The following is a 23313-nucleotide window of genomic DNA, read 5'->3' as shown; positions in this document are numbered from 1 at the left end:
ACACTCACAGTGACACACACACGTACATGCACAAGTGTTTGTTCCTCAGCTCAGACCAGTTTGGTTATTAGTGAGTTAAGATTAACTTATAAATCTAATGCAAACAGAAGTATAACACGCTGTAGGACAACATCTCACTGGTTGAAAACTCATTGAAGACATCAGATTATAGTCAAGCAAATCATCATTAACAGGTATGCATATTTAATCATCTTAGTTTTGGTCACATGGTTCACTCTTTTTGAGAATGTGTGCATTTAAGTGTGACTATTGAAATATGTCGGCTATATAACATAGAAAACATCCGTCATATTTTCCTCTGTAACTCTGCCGAGTGAGATACTAATTTTGTTGGACTCGGATAGTGTTTCCAGCCCAGAAATAGAAACTGTGAGTGTGTGTGTGAAATTAAATTGCTTAGTTGGTGTATTTGATTGGACAAATATGTCATTATGTTATGATACATAAACGTCTGCAATATGCTGTACTTGTTTGTTGTCTATACAGTTATGGAAGAGCATTATAAGCTGTGAGGGGAAAACACACATTTAATGACCAGGAATGCGATTACAATAAATAAAAAAAGTTCATTAACAACTCATCCAATTCTCACTATTAACAAGTTTCTTATTAGCATGGATATTACTATGATATTGGCTGTTTATTAGTTCTTGTAAAGCACATATTAATGCCTTATTCTACATGACCATATTCTACATCCCTTAATACAAACAATACCTAAACTTAACAACTACCTTACTAACTATTAATAAGCAGTAATTAGGAGTTTATTGAGGCAAATGTCATTGTTAATAGTGAGAATGGGACCCTAAAAGTTCAATTGAAAGCAGTGAATAAATATATAAATAACTGATACTTGTAAGCCAGACTTTAGTTTGCAGTTAGACAGTAAAGTTAAATCACTGACAGCCATGTAAAATATAAGTTACTGATAATTCAGGTGTGCAACAAGTAAAAATAACAAAATATACCATACAATATTTGTAAAAATTTGTGTAAACGTGTGGTGACAACATACATATAGTATGGCAAAACATGTTAATTTAAGATTAATTTAAAATACCACACTTTTATGCAAATGCATTATAATTAAAATTCTGCTATGTCAACATGGAACACACACAAGGTATTCATTTTAATATAGCCTATATATACAGTTCAGTGTATATATATATATATATATATATATATATACACTGAACTGCATTCAAAATTTGATCTTATTTTTCATGGCATCAGTCACATGACACGAGCTCAGAGGATCTCATGAGGGATTGTTGAAGGAGAAGAACACATTAAACAGAAGCTCATGAAGAAGGCAGCTTCAGTCGTGGGGATTGGGTTATCATTGGGCACGATAAAATAATTGATACATTGGTCTCCATAATCAATCATGAATGTCACCCCTGCATGACACAGTTCGAGCCCTAGACAGTTTCGCTCAAGATTAATAAGAAAGTCCTTTTTACCAACTGTTTTTAGACTGCACAATCAGTGTAATAAGAGATTATACTATACAATCAGTGCTATACGATATTATACTATAGGATAATTTGGATGTATATAATCATAATGCCTTGCGGAACTGATACTGGAAAATAATGGTTGTTTTTGTGAATGTTTTTTTATTTATTATAATCACTGTGTGGCATGTGCTGCTGTGACGTATTCATTTCCCCTCAGGATTAATAAAGTTTATTGAATTTAATTTAATTATTGTGTCACAACAGGCGGTAACAACGTCCAGCACAACCACAAGCAGAGATTTATTAATGAAGTTTGACTTTTTAGGTCAGTGGATTAAAACAATAAACTATTTGATGTCAACATGACTGATTTGAAATTTGCCTCTAAATATATTTTTCAAAATGTACACATAATGCCAGAATAATAACTCAAATATATGTCACCGAAAGGCCTCTACTGCTGGCCATATAAACATGCTTTATTCAATTATGATATTTAATGTCTGTTGAGCTTCAACAAAATTCTACCATACAATTGCAAAGACTTTTCTATTATTAAATGTCAAATATTAATTTAATTTATTAACAAGTAAGCCGTGCTTTTACTCCGACTAAATCACATTAAAAATGAAGCAACTGATAAAAATTACAAATTGGAAGAAGAGGCGTAAATTGTGCTAAAATATATTTAATCCTGCTAAACATACTTCATTAATTTCAAACCACCTTGTTATCCTTGGCAGCAGTTTTACATATAGCAAAAACATATATTTAAGCTTTAACATATTGTGATACTTGTCAATGAAACAAATAGACAAAATAGAGATTCAAACGTCCATTTAATAAATCATACGAAAGGGTGATGTGTGTGTTCGTCAGATCTCTCAATTCTCTCTCCAACATTGCAGTGTTTAAAGTGTGTAGTTTTTCATTGACACACTTAATAGCTTTAAACCTTCTGTGATTTTATGATCTGTGATTAAATGTTTGTTAAAGACATCCGTTATGAAGAGTAATGGTGAAATGCAGTTACAGTGTTATCCATCCATTGCTTTCTCGGATTGGCTTGGTCTGAATCAAAGCTTTAAAAATATTTAACCCACTGTAATGTTAGAGTATAAATATTTATTATATTATATTCATAATATTCCGAATATTTCTTCTCTCTTCTGAACACTCATTTTAAGTGGAGTTAGGCGTGTGTAACCAGAAATAACCAGAAACTCGTGAGCAAGCTGGAAGTGTGGCCTATATGAAGCTCAATAAAGTTGTTCATTCAGTGAGATATTAATGTGTTTTCACAGCTGAATGATTATGTTTCTCCCAAACTTGCATAAAGAACGTCTTAATGCATATGATTAAAACATAAAGATATGTTTAAACATATGAGAGTAAAACATATGATATTTTACTTTGGTATGTAGATAAGTAAAAGTTTTAATGTAAAAATTTACAGTCAGTAACAAAGTTAAAATACTGAGTTTGACTACTAATATCATCACTTTTGAAAGTTTTAGTCATAAAATGTGTCTAATGTGTCATGGTTGTGTAGCTGCTGACGGACTGAAGACGCTGTATTTATGGCTCAATATGACCAGTAAGTGTTTCCACAGATTATATCCTCTTTCAGGAACATTATATAAGTGTGCAACTATCTAAATCCTGATTGTGTTTCAGACTCGAGGATAAAGATTCGCTGGATATTCATGATAATCCTCCGGCGCCAGACAATGTCGTAAAGGAGGACGACAACACTGTACGTGTGCAAGTTTCTCTGTGTGTGTGTGTCTCGTGACACACATCTCACGTTCTGTCCTCCTCAGGTGTATTTTGTGTATGATGAAGAGGTGGAAGAAGAAGAAGCTCCTCCTCCTCCAACGCCGGAGCCAGTGATCCAGGTCAATGACAAACCACACAAATTTAAGGACCACTACTGCAAGAAACCCAAGTTCTGTGACGTCTGCGCACGAATGATTGTTCGTAAGTTCACAGTTCACTCCATCTTTGCTAAAAAAATTTAGATACTCTACAAAAACAAGAAGAAATTGGATTTTTTGTAATATCCGTATAGTGATTTTTTTCTATCTATAGTATATTCTGCTTCTACTGGAGTCAGTAAAGCCGTCGTGTCTTTATCCAATGGGATAAAGGGATAAAGGACACGTATGTTAACATGCTTAATTATACTTTATGGCACTACCATCTGGTCTGTATCTTACTGTTAACATCTGTGTGCAAAGCCTGTGTGGAATTGAAACTGGTTTACTAAAGAATCCACACTTCCGGAGACATTCACTAAGTTAATGTAAAACCATTTTCCTAAGATTGAGATCCTTTGGAAGGTAATGCTATTATGAAGTTCTTCTATCTGTCGTAATGACAACGAGGCGATGAAGAAGGAGGCGTTGATCTGTGTTTGTGCAGGCCGTCTTAGCTGATGAAGTCATCTCTATTTGTACACAATTTTCCACTTTTAATTTAATGCCCATAGGCTTGTTACAATACTTCGATACCTTGAAAAAATCGTGTTGGTAATCGCGAGCTGTTTGAGAAGCAGCTTTATGTGCGTGTCACTATAGATCAGCGGTGCGTGTGCTTTTGGTGTGAGCGAAAATCCTGCGGGGATGACTGAAATTATGTAAAATTCTCACAATTCGCGCTGAAATTCAGGACATGTAACACCAACATTATTCAACCGGAGCGAGTGAGAAGAAGCGGGTGTGAGTCAAACTAGGGATGTAACGATACCATCATGTCAAGATTTCGCTACATATCACGATGCTGAACTCACGATACGATATTATTGCGATACTCTGATCTACTGATCTAACTGATTCCTGTTCCTCTTCTTTCAGTCAATAATAAATTTGCCTTGCGCTGCAAAAACTGCAAGACTAACATTCACCACTCGTGCCAGTCATATGTGCAGTTCCAGAGATGCTTTGGAAAAATAGTGAGATGACATTCTATATGCTTTCTAATATACATGAGACAATCACATCGTCAGCTTAATCTTTTCATTAATATCTCTCCTCCTGTCAGCCTCCTGGATTTAGACGGGCATACAGTTCTCCTCTCTATGATCAAGAGATCAATAACCCTGGTGAGTATAATGTATAAAGAAAGATCATTTTTGACATGAAAATACTTTTGGTGATAATTAAGCAGAGTCTAAACAAAGAAGGGAAACAAATAATCCATCCAATTGAAGTATTTTGTGAATTTCTAGCACGTGCCGAACACAGAACTGACCCAGCTAACAGGAACGTTCTCAAAATATTGAATAATGGTTCTCTCAAAGTTATGAACAATTGTTCTCTCAGTGACTGACGTTAATAGAAAGTTTGTTCAGACATTTGTTCAAATAATTGTTTTCTGAAACATTTTAGTTGGATGTTCAGCTAACATTTTTTAAACGTTACTACTTGTTTCAGAATGTTTATAGAACATTTAAAAGTAAAGGTCCTCAAAATGTTTAAAGAATAATAAAATGGGATGTTTTCTTAAAGTTTGCATAACCAAAAAAAAAAAGTTTTTAAAAAATTGTACGTTTTAAACGTTCAGAGGACATTCAGAAATAACTACTTCATAACTTAATGGGAACATAGCACAACAATTTTTTAGAACATATTTTTATTAGCTAGGGAAGAGTGCTAGCGGTTTTATTAGTGTTCTCAAATGCATGCATATATAACACACAAACATTGTATAACAACCTACATTAGCACAGACAGTTATGTGCTAGTCAGAAAGTCTAGAATGTTGCTGTAACTATTTGTTACACATAACGGAATTACATCTTTGAATTTCTGATAAAATAACGTATGTCTATATTTTACAATGTTTGAAGATTATTGTGAAGGTAAATGCTGTTAAAATGGCTGTATGATGAAATCTATAAAAAATAAACTAAACACATTGAAATGATACTTACAGAATTTGCATTGCGTGTGTAGGTCAGCAGAACCGCACTGATCCGGTGTTTGACACGCTGAGAGTGGGTGTGATCATGGCCAACAAAGAGAGGAAGAAAGGGTCTGAAGACAAGAAGAACGTAAGTGACACGTTCTGCTTTTAAGAATAATCCAGCATATGCCTGAGCCCTCAGTTCCATGAAGAATGTAATGAACATCCTTCCTTTCATAAGATGATGATGATGATGATGGAGGAAGAGGAAGCTCAGCAACCGAAAGAGGATGAAGAGGTTGTTGAGGGTAAGTTAAACCAGGAGTTGCTTATTGTTCGTTACCTTTACAGTGAAATTCTGTGGTTGAAATGCAGACATCTTATTAGGAATCCACGTGACTGGGAATTACATGCGAGTCAAAAAATGTTGGGGGGGTGCGCTCTTCTGAAAACTAAAATGACAAATGGGACACCCTACGCTCTTGTGGACTTAACGGACACACGCACGTGGCAGCCATTGTAAATCCACTAGAACGAAAGTGCATATGAAGTGTGACATTTAGGACAGGGCCATAGATAAAAGGCAACCAAGCTGCAACTGAAGTTTTCAGTATGTATTGTGGGAATACATGTGGTCTGTAATGGTGCTTTTCCATCAGTATCAGCTCAACTCGACTCGCCTCGCCTCGGCTCGGCTCGGCTCGCTTTTCATTCCGTTTTCCATCACAGATAGTACCTCCCCAATAGTACCTGGTCGTCATAGCGACGCCACAGGAACTACGCGACACACACCCGCTACCCTCACACACACACAGGACAATGGAGGAAATCGAGTGTATGCTGTTTTTGATCCTTTGGGATGTGGCTATTTCTCACAGCAAGAAGACAAACGTTATTTCAGGAGACGCTGAGGGCGGCAAAACGAAACACTGCTGAAAAAAATAGCTCCGTGTGGCGCGTGCAATGATGACGCGGTGAATAGTGACGATTCTCTCTGACCAATCAGCAGTCTGCAGTGTTTTCACGTCACATTTTAGTATCGCCTCAGCCCGCTTAGAACCTCGCCGGAGGTGATACGAAAAAAAGTACCCGAAAGCAGGTACAGGTACAACTTTTACACAGTGGAAAACCAAACAAAGGCGAGTCGAGGCGAGTCGAGTCGAGCTGGTACTGTGTAGTGGAAAAGCGCCATAAGTAAGTATAGTCTATAGGGTCCATGATGAGGTCAGAGGGTGTTAGTCCCTGGGCAATAGAGGATTGCAGTCAGGCTAAAACTTAAGCCCTGTCCCAAATAGCACACTTAATATGACGGTGGGAAAAATCTGTGGGAATAAGTGTTTTCCAAATACCATTCAGATCAAAAAGAAGGTGAAAAGCACTTTTTAGAGGCACGAAACTTCTTTCAGCATTAGTACCTGGAGTAGAGGAATCCATTCAGCACATACTGTAGGTTTCCATGTGTGAAAATCTCTTTTCAGTTGACTGAAAGTGCTCTCTCAGTGTTTCTTCGTCCTCAAACAGTGCAAGTGTTCTTCTCTGATGCACCTCTGGCCAGCTCATCTCCACCTCAAGCCTCTCTGCTATTTCCCTGAGTTGAGGGGCTTTTGCACCGGTTAGTTATAGCAATTTAGTTATAGGAACTCGCCACCGGGGTGTTTCCCCAAAAACTAAAGGTTCCCTTAGGAACATTTTCCTAGTTGTATTAGCACCGCCAGTATGAACTCTGAAATGATGTAAGCCGCGCTTGTTGTTGTGACTTTTATTGTGACGGCACTGAGAACGCCAGAGCCTGAGCTCACAGTGCTCGCATTCTCCTGTTCATTAGTTTACGATCTGTCTAACAGTCCTGTATAATACGATATAAGATAGAACTGTTATACATTGAAAGTAGACAGTATATGAAAAGGTATTAGCGCATGTTGTGTGGTTGATGTTCTCGCAAGCTGAGCAGAAATTAATGTTTTGCTTGGTCCAAAGCCGTGTGGGATTTTCTCCTCAGTGTAAAGTTTTCAAGAGGTCCATCTATCACTGTTTTACATGTTCGTAGAGTTAGTTTCTGGAGTAAATATATAGGCTATAATCTGTGTGTTTACACAGCTTTTTAAAATGGCGGGTGCTGGCATTCGTTCGGGCAATCAGCGAACACTAATGTCACGGATAGTTCCTATAGTCCTATAGTCCCTGGTTTAGACCGACACTGAAGTAGGAGCTAATTTATTTCCACCAAAAGGAGTTCCTTAAAACTAAAATCGTTCCTAGTTCCTGTGGTGCGAACACGCCAACATCCGGATACTTCCGCCAATAATTCTAGGAACCATGAAAAGTTCCTCCGGTGCGAAAGCTCCTTTGAATCTATAATTTTGAAATTCCTGAGGGAATTCTGTCACTGATTGTCTTGATTTCTTTCCTAAATATTTGGGACTCTTCAGGATCAATGGTACTTACCACAAAAGGCCATCTCTGCAGCTACTGGCAGATCCTTACAATTCTTCACCCAAATCTGCATCCCATTTCTCTGACCTGCTTCTTCATAGCAGTCAATACCTTCAGCTTTAACAGCTTCAACCCAACTCTCCCTTCTGGTTGATGGCAAAACCTTCACTGTAAACCTCTTGATATATTCTGTGAGAATGGTGCAATGGAGCTGAACAGTGTAAAGTTTGCTGTAACAGTCCAAAGAAGCTGATAGATGGTTCAGATGACGTATCTGCATCAACCAATTACAAGGTTCGGTGTGTGACCCCTAAATGCTTTGCTATTCAGTTCTAGAACTTTCTTGTGGACTACATGTTTTTTTTTTTCTCCAAAAGCTCTGGCATTGCTTGCTTTATTTTTGTTCTGTCTGTACACTAGTTCAGTACTGAGTCGTCCTCCGTCGTTTCCACAGACGAGCAGTACTTTATCCATGCAATGATAAACAGTATTAGGAATCAAGTGAATATAAACCTTTGAACGGGGTCATTATTTATTTAAATTTTTTTTTAGTTGTTGGTCTTGTGAACTGTGTGTAAACCTCTGTTATAAATAACTTATTCGGGGCAGTACTAAATAAAAAAGCAACGGTTTAACTTTATTTTGATGGTCCCTTTAACACATTCTGCTGACTATAAGTAACATTGCACCTACAGATGTGGTCAAATTTGTTGGTACCCTTACAGCTCATTGAAATAATGCCTCATTCCTCCTGAAATGTGATGACATTAAAAGCTATTTTATCATGTATACTTGCATGCCTTTGATATGTCATAGAATAAAGCAAAGAAGCTGTGAAAAGAGATGAATTATTGCTTATTCTACAAAGATATTCTAAAATGGCCTGAACACAATTGTTGGTAACCCTCAGAAAAGATAAGATACATAATTGGATTATAGTGATATTTCAAACTAACTCTCATAGAGTATTAGTTGAATATTAGTAGACTGGTAGGGTTAGGGTTAGAATAAGTTGACGAAGTTGCAAAGTTACTCATAGTCAATTGAATGTCTGTTGGAGGAGCATCAGAATAAAGAGTTAGCAGATATTAACCAGACAGTCTACTAATACTCTAATGAGAGTTAGTGGACATGTAGTTGCAAAGTTACTTATAGTCAACAGAATTTTTAAAAGGGACCATCAAAATAAATGTGTTACCAAAGCAACATGCAATTTTGATGATCCCTCTTTTCTGTTAATTATTAAAGGGATAGTTTACCAAAAAATGACAAGTCACCATTTTCTAAATTCATAAGACTTAATATGAGACACAATATGAGATTGGCCTGGGCAGTTTGAATCAATCTACAGTATATTGGCTTTTTATATCCATTAACTCCAAAAAAAGACATGTTGAATGGGCACACTTTATCCTTCATTGTTAGGAAAGCAAGATGGAGACAAGAAAGACAAAACAGCAGCAGACGACAAGGTAAAATACAGCTGTACTAATGTCAAAAAAGTTGCAAGGACAGGAGCAAAGGTTGCATGGACTGGTTTGTACCGCATTTTCTAAGTTTCCAGTTCCAGCCCTGTCCAGAATACTGAATATTATTATTCCCTTATGAGTTTGGGTGTATATGTGTGTGCCCTTCAGATTGTCCTGTTATATGGTGTTCGTTGGGTAGTTTTAGTTGTCAATAGTGGTGCTTGTTAAAGCATGTATCACTAATACTATTGACCATATGATGGGTTAAGGATTAGAACACACCACTAGTACTAAACTATAGTGCATAACTCATACTACAACATTTGTGCTATGGGCATGATTTGTACCTCAAAATGTGTGGCTTGTTGAGGAGAGGTGTGCTATTTCTTTTCTAAAAGACTAAAAATCCTATAAACCGGAGCCATCTCTAGAGACCAGAATTTCATAGAGACTTAAAGGGATAATTTACCCAAAAATGAAAATTCTGTCAACATCATGTTGTTCCAAACCCATTAGACTTTGGTTAATCTTCGAAACGCAAAGTAAAATATTTTTAATGAAACCTGAGAGGCTTTAAAAATCCAGGTAAGCAAAACCTACCAGATCCAAAAAGGTTATAAAGAAATTGTAAAACAAATCCAAATAGATTGAGCAGTTTAATCTAAAATAAGTCTTGTAAAGAGATATATCACTTTATATGATGAACAGGTTTTTATTTACAGCTAAACAAAGAATGACACACATAGGACATCACATATGGTAATCACAGAAGATAGTTCCTCACTCAACAAACCTCTTTGTTCTTGTGCATAAGCTTCTATGTTTACCAAATGTAATGTGTGTCAATCATTGAAATAAGGCAGAGTGATAGAGAACATAGAAAATATCTCTCAAACCCTTTAGCGTCTCTAATAGATCATTTTGATGTCTAAAATACTGTAGTTTGCCATAAAACACTGGCATATTATTATAAAACTTTGTTACATGGCCATGATGTCCTGGAGGAAACTGAGAAGCTTGGGACCAACACCACCTAGTGGTCAAATGCATCATTACTTTGGCCTGTTTTCATGGTCTAAAGATGATCTGAGACAAATGCACATTTTCACTGAACAGTTTAAGTGGAGTTTATTTTTTTCCCACACTGTTATTAGTGTGACAACCATGTCATAACCAAGCTTCTATTGACCACAATGCAGAGAAATAATAATACAAGACTGTTGTATTTGGATATGTCTTTAATGATTCCTGCATAATTAATTAAAAAAGCTAAATACATATTTTGATAGGTCAGTTATGTTTGACAGCATTATGTAAAAACAGTAGATGCTCATCTCACTACAGATAAAATACTTTACCGATTTCCTGAAACCTCATTTTTTAGTTCCATTGGGGAAAAAATCCAATTAAATTCTTTTAACTGTGAGAGGCTTTGTGGGACATGTGCTCTGGCATGTAGTGCACACTCTTTAACAGGCTGAACCCGAATCTGAATCTGGTTCCTGATCTCACCCGCTTTTCTCTGTCGCTGTCCATGAAAGAGGCAAATAAAACCCTCTAACACACTGTGTTTGATTTGCAGAACAAGAAGCAGCAGCAGACGTTCAGTCAGTCTCACTATTATATGGCTCTGTATCGCTTCAAAGCCATTGAGAAAGATGACCTAGACTTCCAGTGAGTCTATTCACATATTTATTAATATTTTAATTTAGTCATAGCCTTAATGCATTGTCAAAACCATCATAAATGCTTCATTAATTGGTTTAATTTCTAAACCTGATCAGGTGTGTGTTTGTGTTTCAGTCCAGGAGATCGCATCACAGTGCTGGATGACTCTAATGAGGAGTGGTGGAGGGTGAGTTCATTGTGCTGGGTTTCTATAAGAAGTTAAGGATAGTACAGGATTACATGAGTGGGTCAGGAGAACAGTTTTTCTCTTCTATACATTTCACAAGTTCACACTTACGAATGATCAGAGAGTAAATGGTTATGCGTATTTGGCGTGCTGTCCAGGGGGACATTGGGCCCGAACCCAGAGTACTCCCCCGTATCTCTGGTTAGGAAGACAGTGTGACGAGATGGGGTGGTGGATGGATGCTGAAAACCGTAGAGGAATATGGGAATATGGAATATGAGTCGACTACATATATTTATAGGCCTTACTCATGCTGATTGAGTGGACCTGTTGATTACTGATTGCTGACAGCTGGTTGGAATTACTTGATTGTTTGATCATTAGGATGTGTTCCTCCCGTACCTTTTTAATAAAACATCATTTAATGCAGGGCTGGGCAACTTTGGTCCTGAAGATCCACTTTCCTGCAGTTCAACTCCAACCATGATCCCAATCCCCTGCCTGTATCTTTCTATCAATCCTGAAGAGCTTGATTATCTTGTTCAGGTTTGATTAGAGTTGGAGCTGAAACTCTGCAGGAAAATGGATCTTGAGGGCCAGAGTTGCCCAGCCCTGGTGTTATGAGTTATGACTGGGAGATTTCTAAGCAAGTCTCCTCAACACAAAGTAGGAATTTTTTTCTTAGAGCCTTATCAAAAAAAGATGCAGTGCTAGAACATTATTGGTTTATATCATTATTACTAAGGTTTCAAATTTATCTCCTGTGATCACTTGTGTTTGATTTCGTTCAGACCCTCCCCTTTTAATTACTTCTCAAAAAACATCATTTTTGCTGGAATGCAAAGTGTCTCACACAAATATGATTGAATGGATAAAACAATGTTACGCAGTTTACAAGAGAACGGGAATGAATAAAGGAGTCTTTTCAAGCACATGGAGTGCACATTATTATTATTTTTGTAATAAGCAAACAAAGCAATGCAGATACATATGAACACACACAAAAAAAACATATATAGGCAAATATAGATATTGAAAATGCAAGTATCAGACAAATAAGCTATTTTACAAAAAACAAGAAAAAATGCATAATATGAAAGGAGACAAATGAACAAACATAAAAACAGCATAAAAGCAATATAGATGATCATGCATATATATCAGGGCTGGGATGATACACCTATCTCCCGAGTCCATACTATCACAATACTTGGGTGCCGATATGATATGTATTGAGATCTTTTTAAGAATAGCGATTCTATAAGTATTGCGATTCTATATTGCGATTTTATATTGCGAACACTAGATCATGGGGTTAAATCAAAAGTTAAATCATACTACTATGTATGTACAATACTACTGACTGTACATGATGTATAAGATGAGTCATATTTACAAAAACAAATCATCACATCTTTCTGACTTATTTCAGAGGCATCATACAGTACTACATTCTCTTTAATAAATGATTCAATAAACAAAATGTTCACTTTTTTCAAAAGTGAAATCTTTCAAAAACAGTCACTTGTCGCCACCTAGTGGCAAAACAATGTAATCGATAAATGCGTAATTTTAAGCGCCAAGTTTCTATCAAAAGCTGATTTACTCTAATTTTACTCTTATTTTATCAAATTTTTCTCTGAAATTAAAAATCTTTGGCAACTTTTTGGGATATTGTCATATTTGCTGTTGAGTGGAAGCAAAAGAGCGCATCTTCTAGCAGAGTTGATTCTTTTGAGAGCCTGCATCGGACAACGAGCCAAAAGACCAACGTGAGCCGTTTGAGTCTAAAACATACCTCAAAAAAAGAGGCAAAACAGGAAGACGAATATGTGACAATCGGCAGTGTAAATGAACTGCTGCAGCAACAACAAGCAATGTTTACCGCACTACTGGAACAACAACACAGCAATTTTAAAGGCTTTGTCAAGCTAATAATGGACTCCAATAACACTAGACTAGAAACAATAACCAGGGAACTACAAAAAATAAAAATCAGCCTGCAATATACACAAAAAGAAGTGGATGACATTAAAACTGAGACAACAGATCTGAAAGAACGCAGCACCTCGATGCAAACAGATATTTTTAAAGTCTGTGACAGCTTGCTGGCTGTCACGGACAAAATGGAGTATCTGGAGAGCCAATCCAGGCGAAATAACCTGGTATTTGACGGGATACAGGAGTCAAATGTCACATAGCCTGGGAAAACCCAGACGAACTTCCGGCAAATTTAGATTTGCTCTGCAAGTTAGTCTGGCGGAGAGCCCATTCAAGCTCATTTCCAATCTTTCCAAATCAAGGCACCAATCACAAACGTTGAGGCGGGCTATACAAGATGACGATCAATCTGATTGGTTTTAGGTCTATCCAATTGCGCCCAGAGCCAGAGGCATTTGAGCGACGTCCATGGTGATGCCCCTTTGGAAGTGAGCTGTCAATGAACTTCCCCAGACCCTAACTCAGTCACGACTGAGAAGGGTCTGGTTTTAAGGGAGAGTCACAGGGAGAGACCTGGTCAGAGACGGAGGAGAAGGTAAAAAAAGTTGTAAAGGAAAAATTACAGCTGCAATGCGAGGTGGAGGTGGAGAGGCCCCACCGCACAGGAAAAACTGGAGGAGACCGACCGAGGCACAAGGACAGAATGGAAATACTACAAAGAACCAGAAATCTGAAAGGTTCCAGAATATACATCAACGAAAACTTCACAGAGGCAGTCAGAAGGAAAAGAAAATAACTCATGCCGGATTTAAGAGTGGCGATTAAGAGCGGCGAAAAAACAACCAAGGCCAGCTAACATTAATACATAAACAGGTAGGCCTATGATATGTTGATGATAAATTTTAATCTCACTATGTCACTAAATAAAACGCACACACATAACGGAGATAGTCATCACCACAAAGGGTGGTTGAATATGAGCACCTGGAACTGAACACCTTTCAGTACACTGAACACTAGGGATGGTAGGTGCATCGGGATAAAAGCAAATGATGCGATGCATCGATTTAAATAATGTGCATCGGATACAAGTTGGCATTTGTATCGCGATGCAGCGGTTTTCAGATATCTGCATCGGTAAAAAACGATTTATTCATATATAATTATTAGTAGATGTGCTATTGGCTACTTTTACTATTTAGAAAGTGACCAATATTTGATTATGTAACTGTTAGATTGATTTCTCCTTTCTGAACTGTTGCTCAAGCGCCTTCTCTCAACACCACTGCTTCTGCTGCTACGTGAATATGACGTTTCACAACACTACGGAGACCGAGGCGTGTCCTGAGAGTCACTTACCTAGAACAGATCAACATGGCAGAGCTCTATCTTCCAGCAAATAATTATAAATTGTTGGTTGATTGGTTGACTTGCCGAAACAGGCCAATCAGGATGCTCTCTGTCTTGCATGCGCTTCATGAGGCACACACACACACACACACACGCAAGGTCTCTCGTTCTCTCCCTCTCTGCCGTGCGCGCGCTACACGGTTCGGAGCTTCCGGGAAACTTGGGATGTCTGAATTAATAAATGTAAATGTTTTTCATATGTTAAATGTGTGAGCTGTTAAAAGTGTAACTGGAGACAGGACAGGAAAAGTCTGTTTTTATTTAATCTTTTGGTTTTGTGAAAACCAAATATTTTGTTTGTGAAAGAGCCATGCGTTTAAAGTCAGATGGCACTTAAGCTAGTTTATGATTTGCTATATGTCTGAACAAAAGAAATAAAAGTTAACTACCTATACTATATTTAATTGCATAGCATCATATTTTTCTCCATTGCATCGTTTGTATTACATTGAATAGCACCAGATTTTGAAATTGAAGGATATGAAATGTCTTCTATTAACAGAGTAAACAAGAGCGGGGGTGGTGTGACACTGTATGCGGACAAGGATTTAAATTATAAGGTGGTGGAAAAAATGTCAATGGTGGATAATTTACTGGAATGTGTCACAATAGAAATATGTAAGGAAAAAAAGAAAAATGTTATTGTAAGTTGCATATGCAGGTCACCAGGTTCGAATATTGACACATTTAAGGACTGGATGGAAGAGACATTTACAAAAACTAGCCAAAAAGTCATGTTCATCTGTGGGGACTTCAACATTGATTTGTAAAACCTAAATAACCTTAAAATGACTGAGGCTTTTATCAACACCGTGTTTAGTCTAGGCCTTTATCCCCAAATTACCAGACCCAGCTGAATTACTTCTCATTGTGCAACACTAATAGACAATATATTTACAAATATCATACAAGACAATACAGTGAGTGGATTACTAATAAACGATATCAGTGACCACCTACCAATTTTTACAGTGTATGACAGCAACTACACTTTAAACAGACATGGTAATAAACCATGGCATTTAAAGTTGATCTGCTAGCACAAGACTGGGAGTTTATTGATAATGAACAAGATGTTGACAAAGCATATGAAGAATTCCTAAGAATATTTCAATTATTATATGATAAAAATTGCCCAATTAAAATATATAGCTGGAAAAAAAAAAAAAATGATAGACCGTGGATTTCCAAGGGATATTACAAAAATACACTTTATAGAGAATTTATAAAACACAGAACTATAGAGACCGAAAATAGATATAAGAAATATAAGAATAAGTAAACCAATATTATGAGAACTTGTAAGAAAGAATACTACACAAAACTATTAGATAATAATAAAAACAATATTAAAGGTATGTGGAACATTTTAAATAGTATTATCAAAAATAATACTAGACAGGCTACTTATCCCCATTACTTCATTGATAATGATAAAAAATATCAGTAACATGGAGGATGTGGTTAATGACTTTAATAATTTTTTTGCAAACGTGGGACCAAACTTAGCTAAACAAATCCCAGTTCCACAAACATTAGAAAGTAGATATAATAATCTAATAGAAAGAAATCCCTGTTCAATATTTCTGATAGCAGTTGATGAAAAAGAAATAATAGATATTGTTAAAGGATGTAAAAACAAACCATCCACTGATCATGATGTAATAGATATAAAAATTATACAAAAAGTAATAGAGGGGATCGCCAAACCACTCACGAACATCTGCAATTTATAATTTCTAACCGGTCAATTTCCAACACAAATGAAAATAGCAAAAGTCATTCCTTTATACAAAACTGGAAATAAACACCACTTCACAAATTGCAGGCCTGTCTCTCCACTGCCACAATTTTAAAAAAATTTAGAAAAACTATTTAACAACAGATTAGAGATATTTATCGATAAAAATAAACTACTCACTGACAGCCAAAATGGATTTAGAAAAAATAGTTCAACATCACTAGCACTAACGAAATCATTGAAGAAATCATAAACTCCACAGACAAAAAGAAATATGCAGTTGGAGTATTCATTGATCTAAAAAAAGCATTTGGCACAATAAATCATTAAATATTAATCAGTAAACTGGAACGATTCGGGATCAGGGGGGTCCTTCTAAACTGGGTAAGTAGTTATCTGAGAGACAGACAACAATTTGTGAAGATGGGAGATTATTCGTCTGAATGTCTGGGCATGGCTTGTGGTGTCCCTCAGGGGTCAGTGTTGGGACCAAAGTTATTTTTATTATGATACAAACATATTTGGTTCAGGGGACAGCTTACAGGAACTCTTGGAAAGAATCACTTAAGAATTCAAGAAAATAATACAATGGTTTGACAAAAAGGTTATCAATAAATTTGAGTAAAACTACATTCATGGTATTCGGAAACTGTAAGTCAAATCATTAAGCACAGATACAGATAGAAAGTTAGAAAGACATAGAAAGAGTACATGAAAATAAATTCCTTGGAGTGATCATAGATGAAAAGATTTGCTGGAAGCCTCACATAAAACACATCAAAACCAAACTGTCCAGAAGAATTGCAGTCCTGGCAAGAGCTAAGCACATACTGGATCTTAAATCACTTCTCATCCTGTACAGTTCACTATTGTTACTGTGTAGAGGTTTGGGGAAGCACTTATCAACTTTCAATACAGCCACTAGTCATAATGCAAAAAAGAGCCATGAGAATAATTCACAACGTCGGATTTCGGGATCACACAAATTCATTATTTTTGCAGTCTAAATTGCTAAATGATTTACCACGATCTAATCGAATATCAAATTGCAGTATTCATGTTCAAAGAAAGAAATAGCCTATTGCTTGGGAATATACAAAAGATGTTCTCTGAGAGAAGGAGGGAGGGTACGATTTAAATGGAAGGGGAAATTTTAAGACAAATAGATTTAGAACAACAAGGAAAAGTTATGTTTATCAATTTGTGGAGTTAAATTGTGGAATAAACTAAATGAGAACCTAAAGCAATGCCCAAACATATTCCTATTCAAAAAAATGTACAAAGAAATTATTTTCAAGAGGTATCAAGAAGCACTGTAGTAAAAGTAGGAGTGGTCCTTTTTTATGTTTTTTTGTTGTTGTTTTTTGGTTGTTTGTTTGTTTGTTTGTTTGTTTGTTTGTTTTGTTATTTTTGTTTGTATTTTTTGCTGCTTGAATAAGTACATAATCGAGGTTAGATAAGTAAATAATTGTCAGTGGTCACTTTAATATATATATATATATATATATATATATATATATATATATGTATATGTGTGTGTAAATGTATATAACAACATATTAATAATAATATAAAAATTGTTAATTGAAGGAATGTAAGAAAAAAAGGGGTAGGAGTATATAAGTTTTACTTCTTCCTACTCCTTTTCGCACATGTAATAGAAGTATGTTAACACAGGAAAGAAGGGTTCTGTGTTTGCTGCTCATCTGTTGTTGTTTTTTCTCCTATGTTTTTAAACATTGTTTTATTTTTTTTATATACTTTCTCTTCCATGTTCGAAATAAAGATTTCAATTTAAAAAAAATCAGTGTTTATATTTAAATTATATTTATATTTTATATTTAAACGTTTACCCCAGTACTTCTATGAACTATTATATCAAAGAAATAATGATACTATGAGGTTGAAAAGACTGTTTGTGAAAATGTTCATGACTCTCTCTGGGTCAGCGGCAGTGCCAACACAAATTTGAATGTTGCGATATGATTTTGTCAAAGTTTAATAGCCAGACGAAATGGAAGAAGATCGTGTGGGTGTTTGAATGGAGATCAGAGTCTTTTAAAGATGAATCGTGCAGCTCTACTGTCTTTTCTCTCTCAGCATACGAGTAGAGCGAGGGCTTTCAGTGCGTTCAGTCTCACGTCTTTCACGCGTACACTTGAAAGGGATATTACACCACTTTAACACCCACAGACAACGACACATTTCATCCTCTTATGAAACAAAAGTGTCTAACTTCTGTCAACCTCGTCTATAAGCAAGGACAAAAATAAAGCTATTTAATTTGAATTAATATCGATTCTGTAAGAAAAAGATTGATTTTAAAATCGTAAATTAAAAAAATAAATTCACGATAGCTATCGTGAATAGATTTTTTTTCTTCCAGCCCTAATATATATACACACAAATACTCATATATATATATATATATATATATATATATATATATATATATATATATATATACTTAAACCCACACATTGTATATCTCCAGATCCAGAATGTGTAACAGTGTAAAGCATTGAAAGAAAAAAGTAAACTAAGGTAAAATTGAGAGAAAGGAATACAAAGAAGGAGGGAGATTCATGGACAAGGAGATTCAAATTAATCGATTTCCTGCTGTAACTGCCTCCTGATTTTGGAATCCGAATAGAGCGAAAGTAAGGAGGAGGATGAGGAAGCTCAAGGAGGATGAAGATGACATGCTCTCTTCCAGTCGGGAAGCGTATTGAGCTAAGGGTCCCCTTCCCCATTCAGGTAGAACTCAACCCACTTAAAAGTGCAGCAGCAAAACTCTCCATTGACTGGCCGAGGAACAGAGAGAGATCTGTATGATGGTTGGTTCAGCTACCAAATCTGATGTCTAATTTTGTAGATGAACCAGAAGAATACTACAACGGACAGGCCGGACTGCTGAGAGGATTATTGGTGCTCCTATTAAACTCTGCTCTTCCAGAGTGAGAAAGTGGGCAGGTAAAATCATCTCAGAGTCCACTCATCCTGGATTCTGGGGGTCAAGGTGTCTCTAACTCTGCTCCTGGAGAGCTACCGTTCTGTAGGCTGGAGAACCCTGATCTAGGCACACTAGCGGCTTCTTCCTACAGGCAATCTCCTCTTTCAACAGTTAAATGCCTCCTAATGCCTCTCTTAGTGCAATACTCCCACTGTTTAGTCTCGTAAATTCACTCCTATTTATTCATAATATCCATAATACTGTACATATGTTCGTAATATGTAAATGTTTATTCTGACACAACCTTACTGTCTTTATATTTTTAGCAATTAGCTTAGGGTTAAAACATGATAAAAACAAGTAAAAATGTGCTAGCAACATGGTAATTATGTTAGCATCATGCTAGCAACATGCTAATTGTGTTATCTTGTTAAAAACATGCTAGCAACATGATAATCGTGTTGTCATGATGGTTATGATTGCTCATACCAGAGGCATTTAACCTATTGAGATACCTCACTTATGTTATCAGACAACGAGGGTTACACAAGTAACCTAAAGTTTTTGAAACCTTTAAAAATCATCATAAAATCAAAATTGACTATTGTTGTTGAAATATTGCAGTATTTTTTTTTTATAAATTATTTATCCGTGAACATAATTTTCCAAAAATTCATGTTCCCTTGTAATCTTCAATCAAAATAACTTTCCCTCCCTCTTGGACTGACTTCTTCTCTAATGAAGTGTTTACTGGTGCAAGGACAGGGTAACCTGTCACTCACATGAGATCATAGCAGCAGCAAACCACAATGATCTATCGATCCAATTAATTCCAGATAGACAAAATCAAGTCCTGCCCTACTTTTTTTTTTTTTTTTGGTCAAGTAGCCATTTCACTTGTACATACTTCACAGTTTGGAAGAAAAGGCTAACACAATTTCCATTCCACGCCAACTTTAACGGCTCTGTGTTAACTTGCCCATTGCCAGTTACTAAAGTACTTATAAAACCTAATTTCTTTGATACCGCCCAGGGGTGCATTTCCCAAAAGCATCGTTAGCAACTATGGTCAAAAAATGTACGCTGAAATGTGTTGGTAACGATGGAACTTGCAACCATGGTTGGCTTTAGGAAACGCACCCCAGGTTAGAACGTGATTTCAGTGGAAATCAGAATGTATGTCTTCCTAAAGTGTTTGCGCATTAAGCAGAGAAAGGAGAAATTATTTTAATGGAGAAACACAAACACACTTTACCTTTAAAGCCTAGGTCTTCAACCATGCTCCTGCTGACCACTGTCCTGGGGTGTGTTTACCGTACAATGACGTAACCCGCTGCTTAATTACCATAGTACGAAGCATCGTTGAAGAAATCAACTAGCTAGTCTCGCTTGTTTCCCGAAACTGTATATTGTCGCAAATTTGTCGTTCAACAACATTGGTAATGATGTCACGCGGTTGTGGAGTAATAACTTCTTTTAATGAATCCGTTTGAGATCGAATTAATGCTAGATGTTTTGCTATAAATTACGGACATGGTATCTAAGGACAATTTCTCATATTTATCTGTCATTTTGCTTTATTTCCAGATTCAATCATAGGCTCGTTCTTACGCACTAGAGCACGTACACACATGTGCTCTCATCAGAAACGGTGCTTTAAATATTTTTACAAAATAAAAAACACAAATTATAATTGTATGTATTCTAAATAAAAGATATAGATTGTACTGAATGTCAGCTTGCTTATTTTGCTCAAAATAATGATTTATTGAGTCCACATGTCATGAAAACAAGAAACTCTGCTTCTAACCACAGGTTGAGATCTGTCGCTCCAAACACACAACTGTGCGATGCTGTTTGTGCATGTTCGTTAGAACGATGGTTTCGAGGAAACACAGACTCATTAAACTGCTGATAACGACTGAACTTGCGACCATAGTTGGCTAACGATGCTTTCGGGAAACTCACTCCTGCAAAGCTTGTTTCCAACCGGCTTCAGCTCTCCTGCCTGTGGTTTTTCAGGTGATCCTGAAGAGCTTGATTAGCTGATTCAGGTGTGTTTGATTAGGGTTGGAACTAAACTCTGCAGTGCATTTGGGTCTCTATGAGCAGGGCTTCAGACCTAGGCTTTAAAGTAAACACTAGTCTTAAACTGTTTCTATGTGTGTCTCAAAGGGTAAGATTGGTGAGAAGACAGGCTACTTGCCCATGAATTACATCATCAGGGTGCGAGCAGGCGAGAGGGTATATAAAGTGAAACGCTCCTTCGTGGGAAACCGAGAGATGGGCCAAATTACCCTGAAGAAAGATCAGGTCAGTGTGTGTCTGTGTGGTGAGAACTAAAGAGGGATGAGTGATTGCCATGTGGATCACTATTATAGTGTTGGGGAGAGTTAGCGCACCCAGCTGCTTTCTTTTGAGGTCTCAAATTATATAGCGAGCTAAACCTGAGAAATGGCAAATGTGTTTTTACGCTCCCCTGAATAATTCAACTGGAATACCTCTGAATGTCCCGTATGATAATCTAAAAATCTGGTCTGCCTAGTTAATGTTTGTACTTAAGCGCAAAGGAACCGAATCAAAATGTATTTAAGAGGCAGCTTATTGACTGATCACCGATTGATTTTTCAGATTTATAACTGTGTTCTGCTTTGTAGATTGTGGTGAAGAAAGGAGAAGAGGTGAATGGATATCTGAAAGTGAGCACTGGCCGTAAACTGGGCTTCTTCCCTGCTGACCTACTACTAGAGCTCTGAATGATGGAGATTCATTAATGAAGAACATATGTGAAGCTCAAGAATGGACAGAGAAACAAAAGAGACAGAAGGAGAGAAATGACAAAATCTGACCTCACTAGCTTATACACAAGGTCTAAATTTAACTTTTACCAAGCACTATATATGAATAAAAATCTTTGCTGAGAAAATAAAAACAAATATTCTCATCAGTTGACCAGTAATTTTATTAGGAACTGCAAAAATAATTTTGAATTGTCTAAAACTCCTGGTGGTGACACATACAGTACATTACTCACATTAAAAACAGGTGTAACACATAACCAAATCAAAGAGAAACCATAGCAACAAACTGAAAACTAGGTCAAAGAACTGAAACACATAGTAATACCAGACAATCCCTTATATATATATTTTGTGTAGGAACACCATTTTTTTTGTTTTGTTTTTACACACCAGTTAAATGAAAACAGAAAGCAAAGTGTGAACGTGACATACAAAGTTAAACAAATGCTTTTTTTTTAACACATTCCAATACATAACTTATTGCAGCAGTATACAAGCTTACAAAAATGTCTTTTTGATATTCTTTAACATGTTTTGACCCAGAAAACTACTGTATGAGGTCAAAAATCAGGTCTTTTGTTGTGTTTGTGGGTAGGATTTTATTATTGACTACTCTTTTCAAAGAGGAAATCAGAATCATTGAAGTGATGAGTAAACAAGATGGATGAAGTGTGCTTTGTTTATTAACTCCAGACAGAAACCACAAATTGATGACAAGGATTAGCATTTTTTCGCTATCGTTGGTCAGTAAGATGGCTGTTGCTAACGTGCCTTCCCGAGTTTTTGCCTGCCTTGCCATGGTTAGCCTGCTATGCCGTTCAGCACATGGCTGCTGATCATTGAAATTTACTTATGAGTTATTGTAAAGCGACTTTGTGACACAAGCTAACATGCGGTTTACAGAAGGCATGGCATTCAGCTACGGTCAAGCGCCTCACGAGACAATTCCGGTAATGTGGGACACTTTCTGATAATTTACCCTCTGCATAATTTTTATTATGATCCAAATGTCTTAGCTCCTCATATGATACTATTCTAAATATCTTAAGAGCTCTATTATACTATACAGAATAAAAAAAGAAAGAAACATTAAACACAGGATGGATGACTCTTCCTCAAACACACATTGACCCCAAACGTGGGCTAATGTATCCTTTTCCCTCGAAAACAATGGCCGGTGGGTGTTCTCTTTCGATGCAAAAAATATTTACTTCCACCTGGCCGAAAATGCTCCAAATGATGTGGACCGACATCAGAATATCGGGACAGAATATCTGCTCTCGTGTTCATGGATCTCGGCAAACTTATTGCTCTTAC

General features: G+C 36.6%; 1 protein-coding gene across 1 annotated transcript; it reads left to right on the top strand.

Moving 5' to 3' along the window:
* Window positions 1–22142, top strand: stac3 (SH3 and cysteine rich domain 3). The gene is made up of 13 exons (XM_077239152.1): window positions 1–194; window positions 3040–3084; window positions 3165–3243; window positions 3311–3467; window positions 4343–4440; window positions 4530–4590; window positions 5444–5541; window positions 5635–5701; window positions 9252–9298; window positions 10878–10969; window positions 11099–11150; window positions 21371–21508; window positions 21853–22142. Exons 2-13 carry the CDS (start codon window positions 3068–3070, stop codon window positions 21949–21951), a joined length of 1005 nt encoding a protein of 334 aa, XP_077095267.1. The 5' UTR covers window positions 1–194; window positions 3040–3067; the 3' UTR covers window positions 21952–22142.
* Window positions 22143–23313: the final 1171 nt, after the last annotated feature.

The sequence above is a fragment of the Siphateles boraxobius genome, unplaced genomic scaffold (genome assembly GCF_051911475.1).
Source record: "Siphateles boraxobius isolate OS27281-9 unplaced genomic scaffold, OSU_SipBor_1 100, whole genome shotgun sequence".
Taxonomy (NCBI): Eukaryota; Metazoa; Chordata; class Actinopteri; order Cypriniformes; family Leuciscidae; genus Siphateles; species Siphateles boraxobius.
This window is presented reverse-complemented; position numbering and strand designations above follow the sequence as displayed.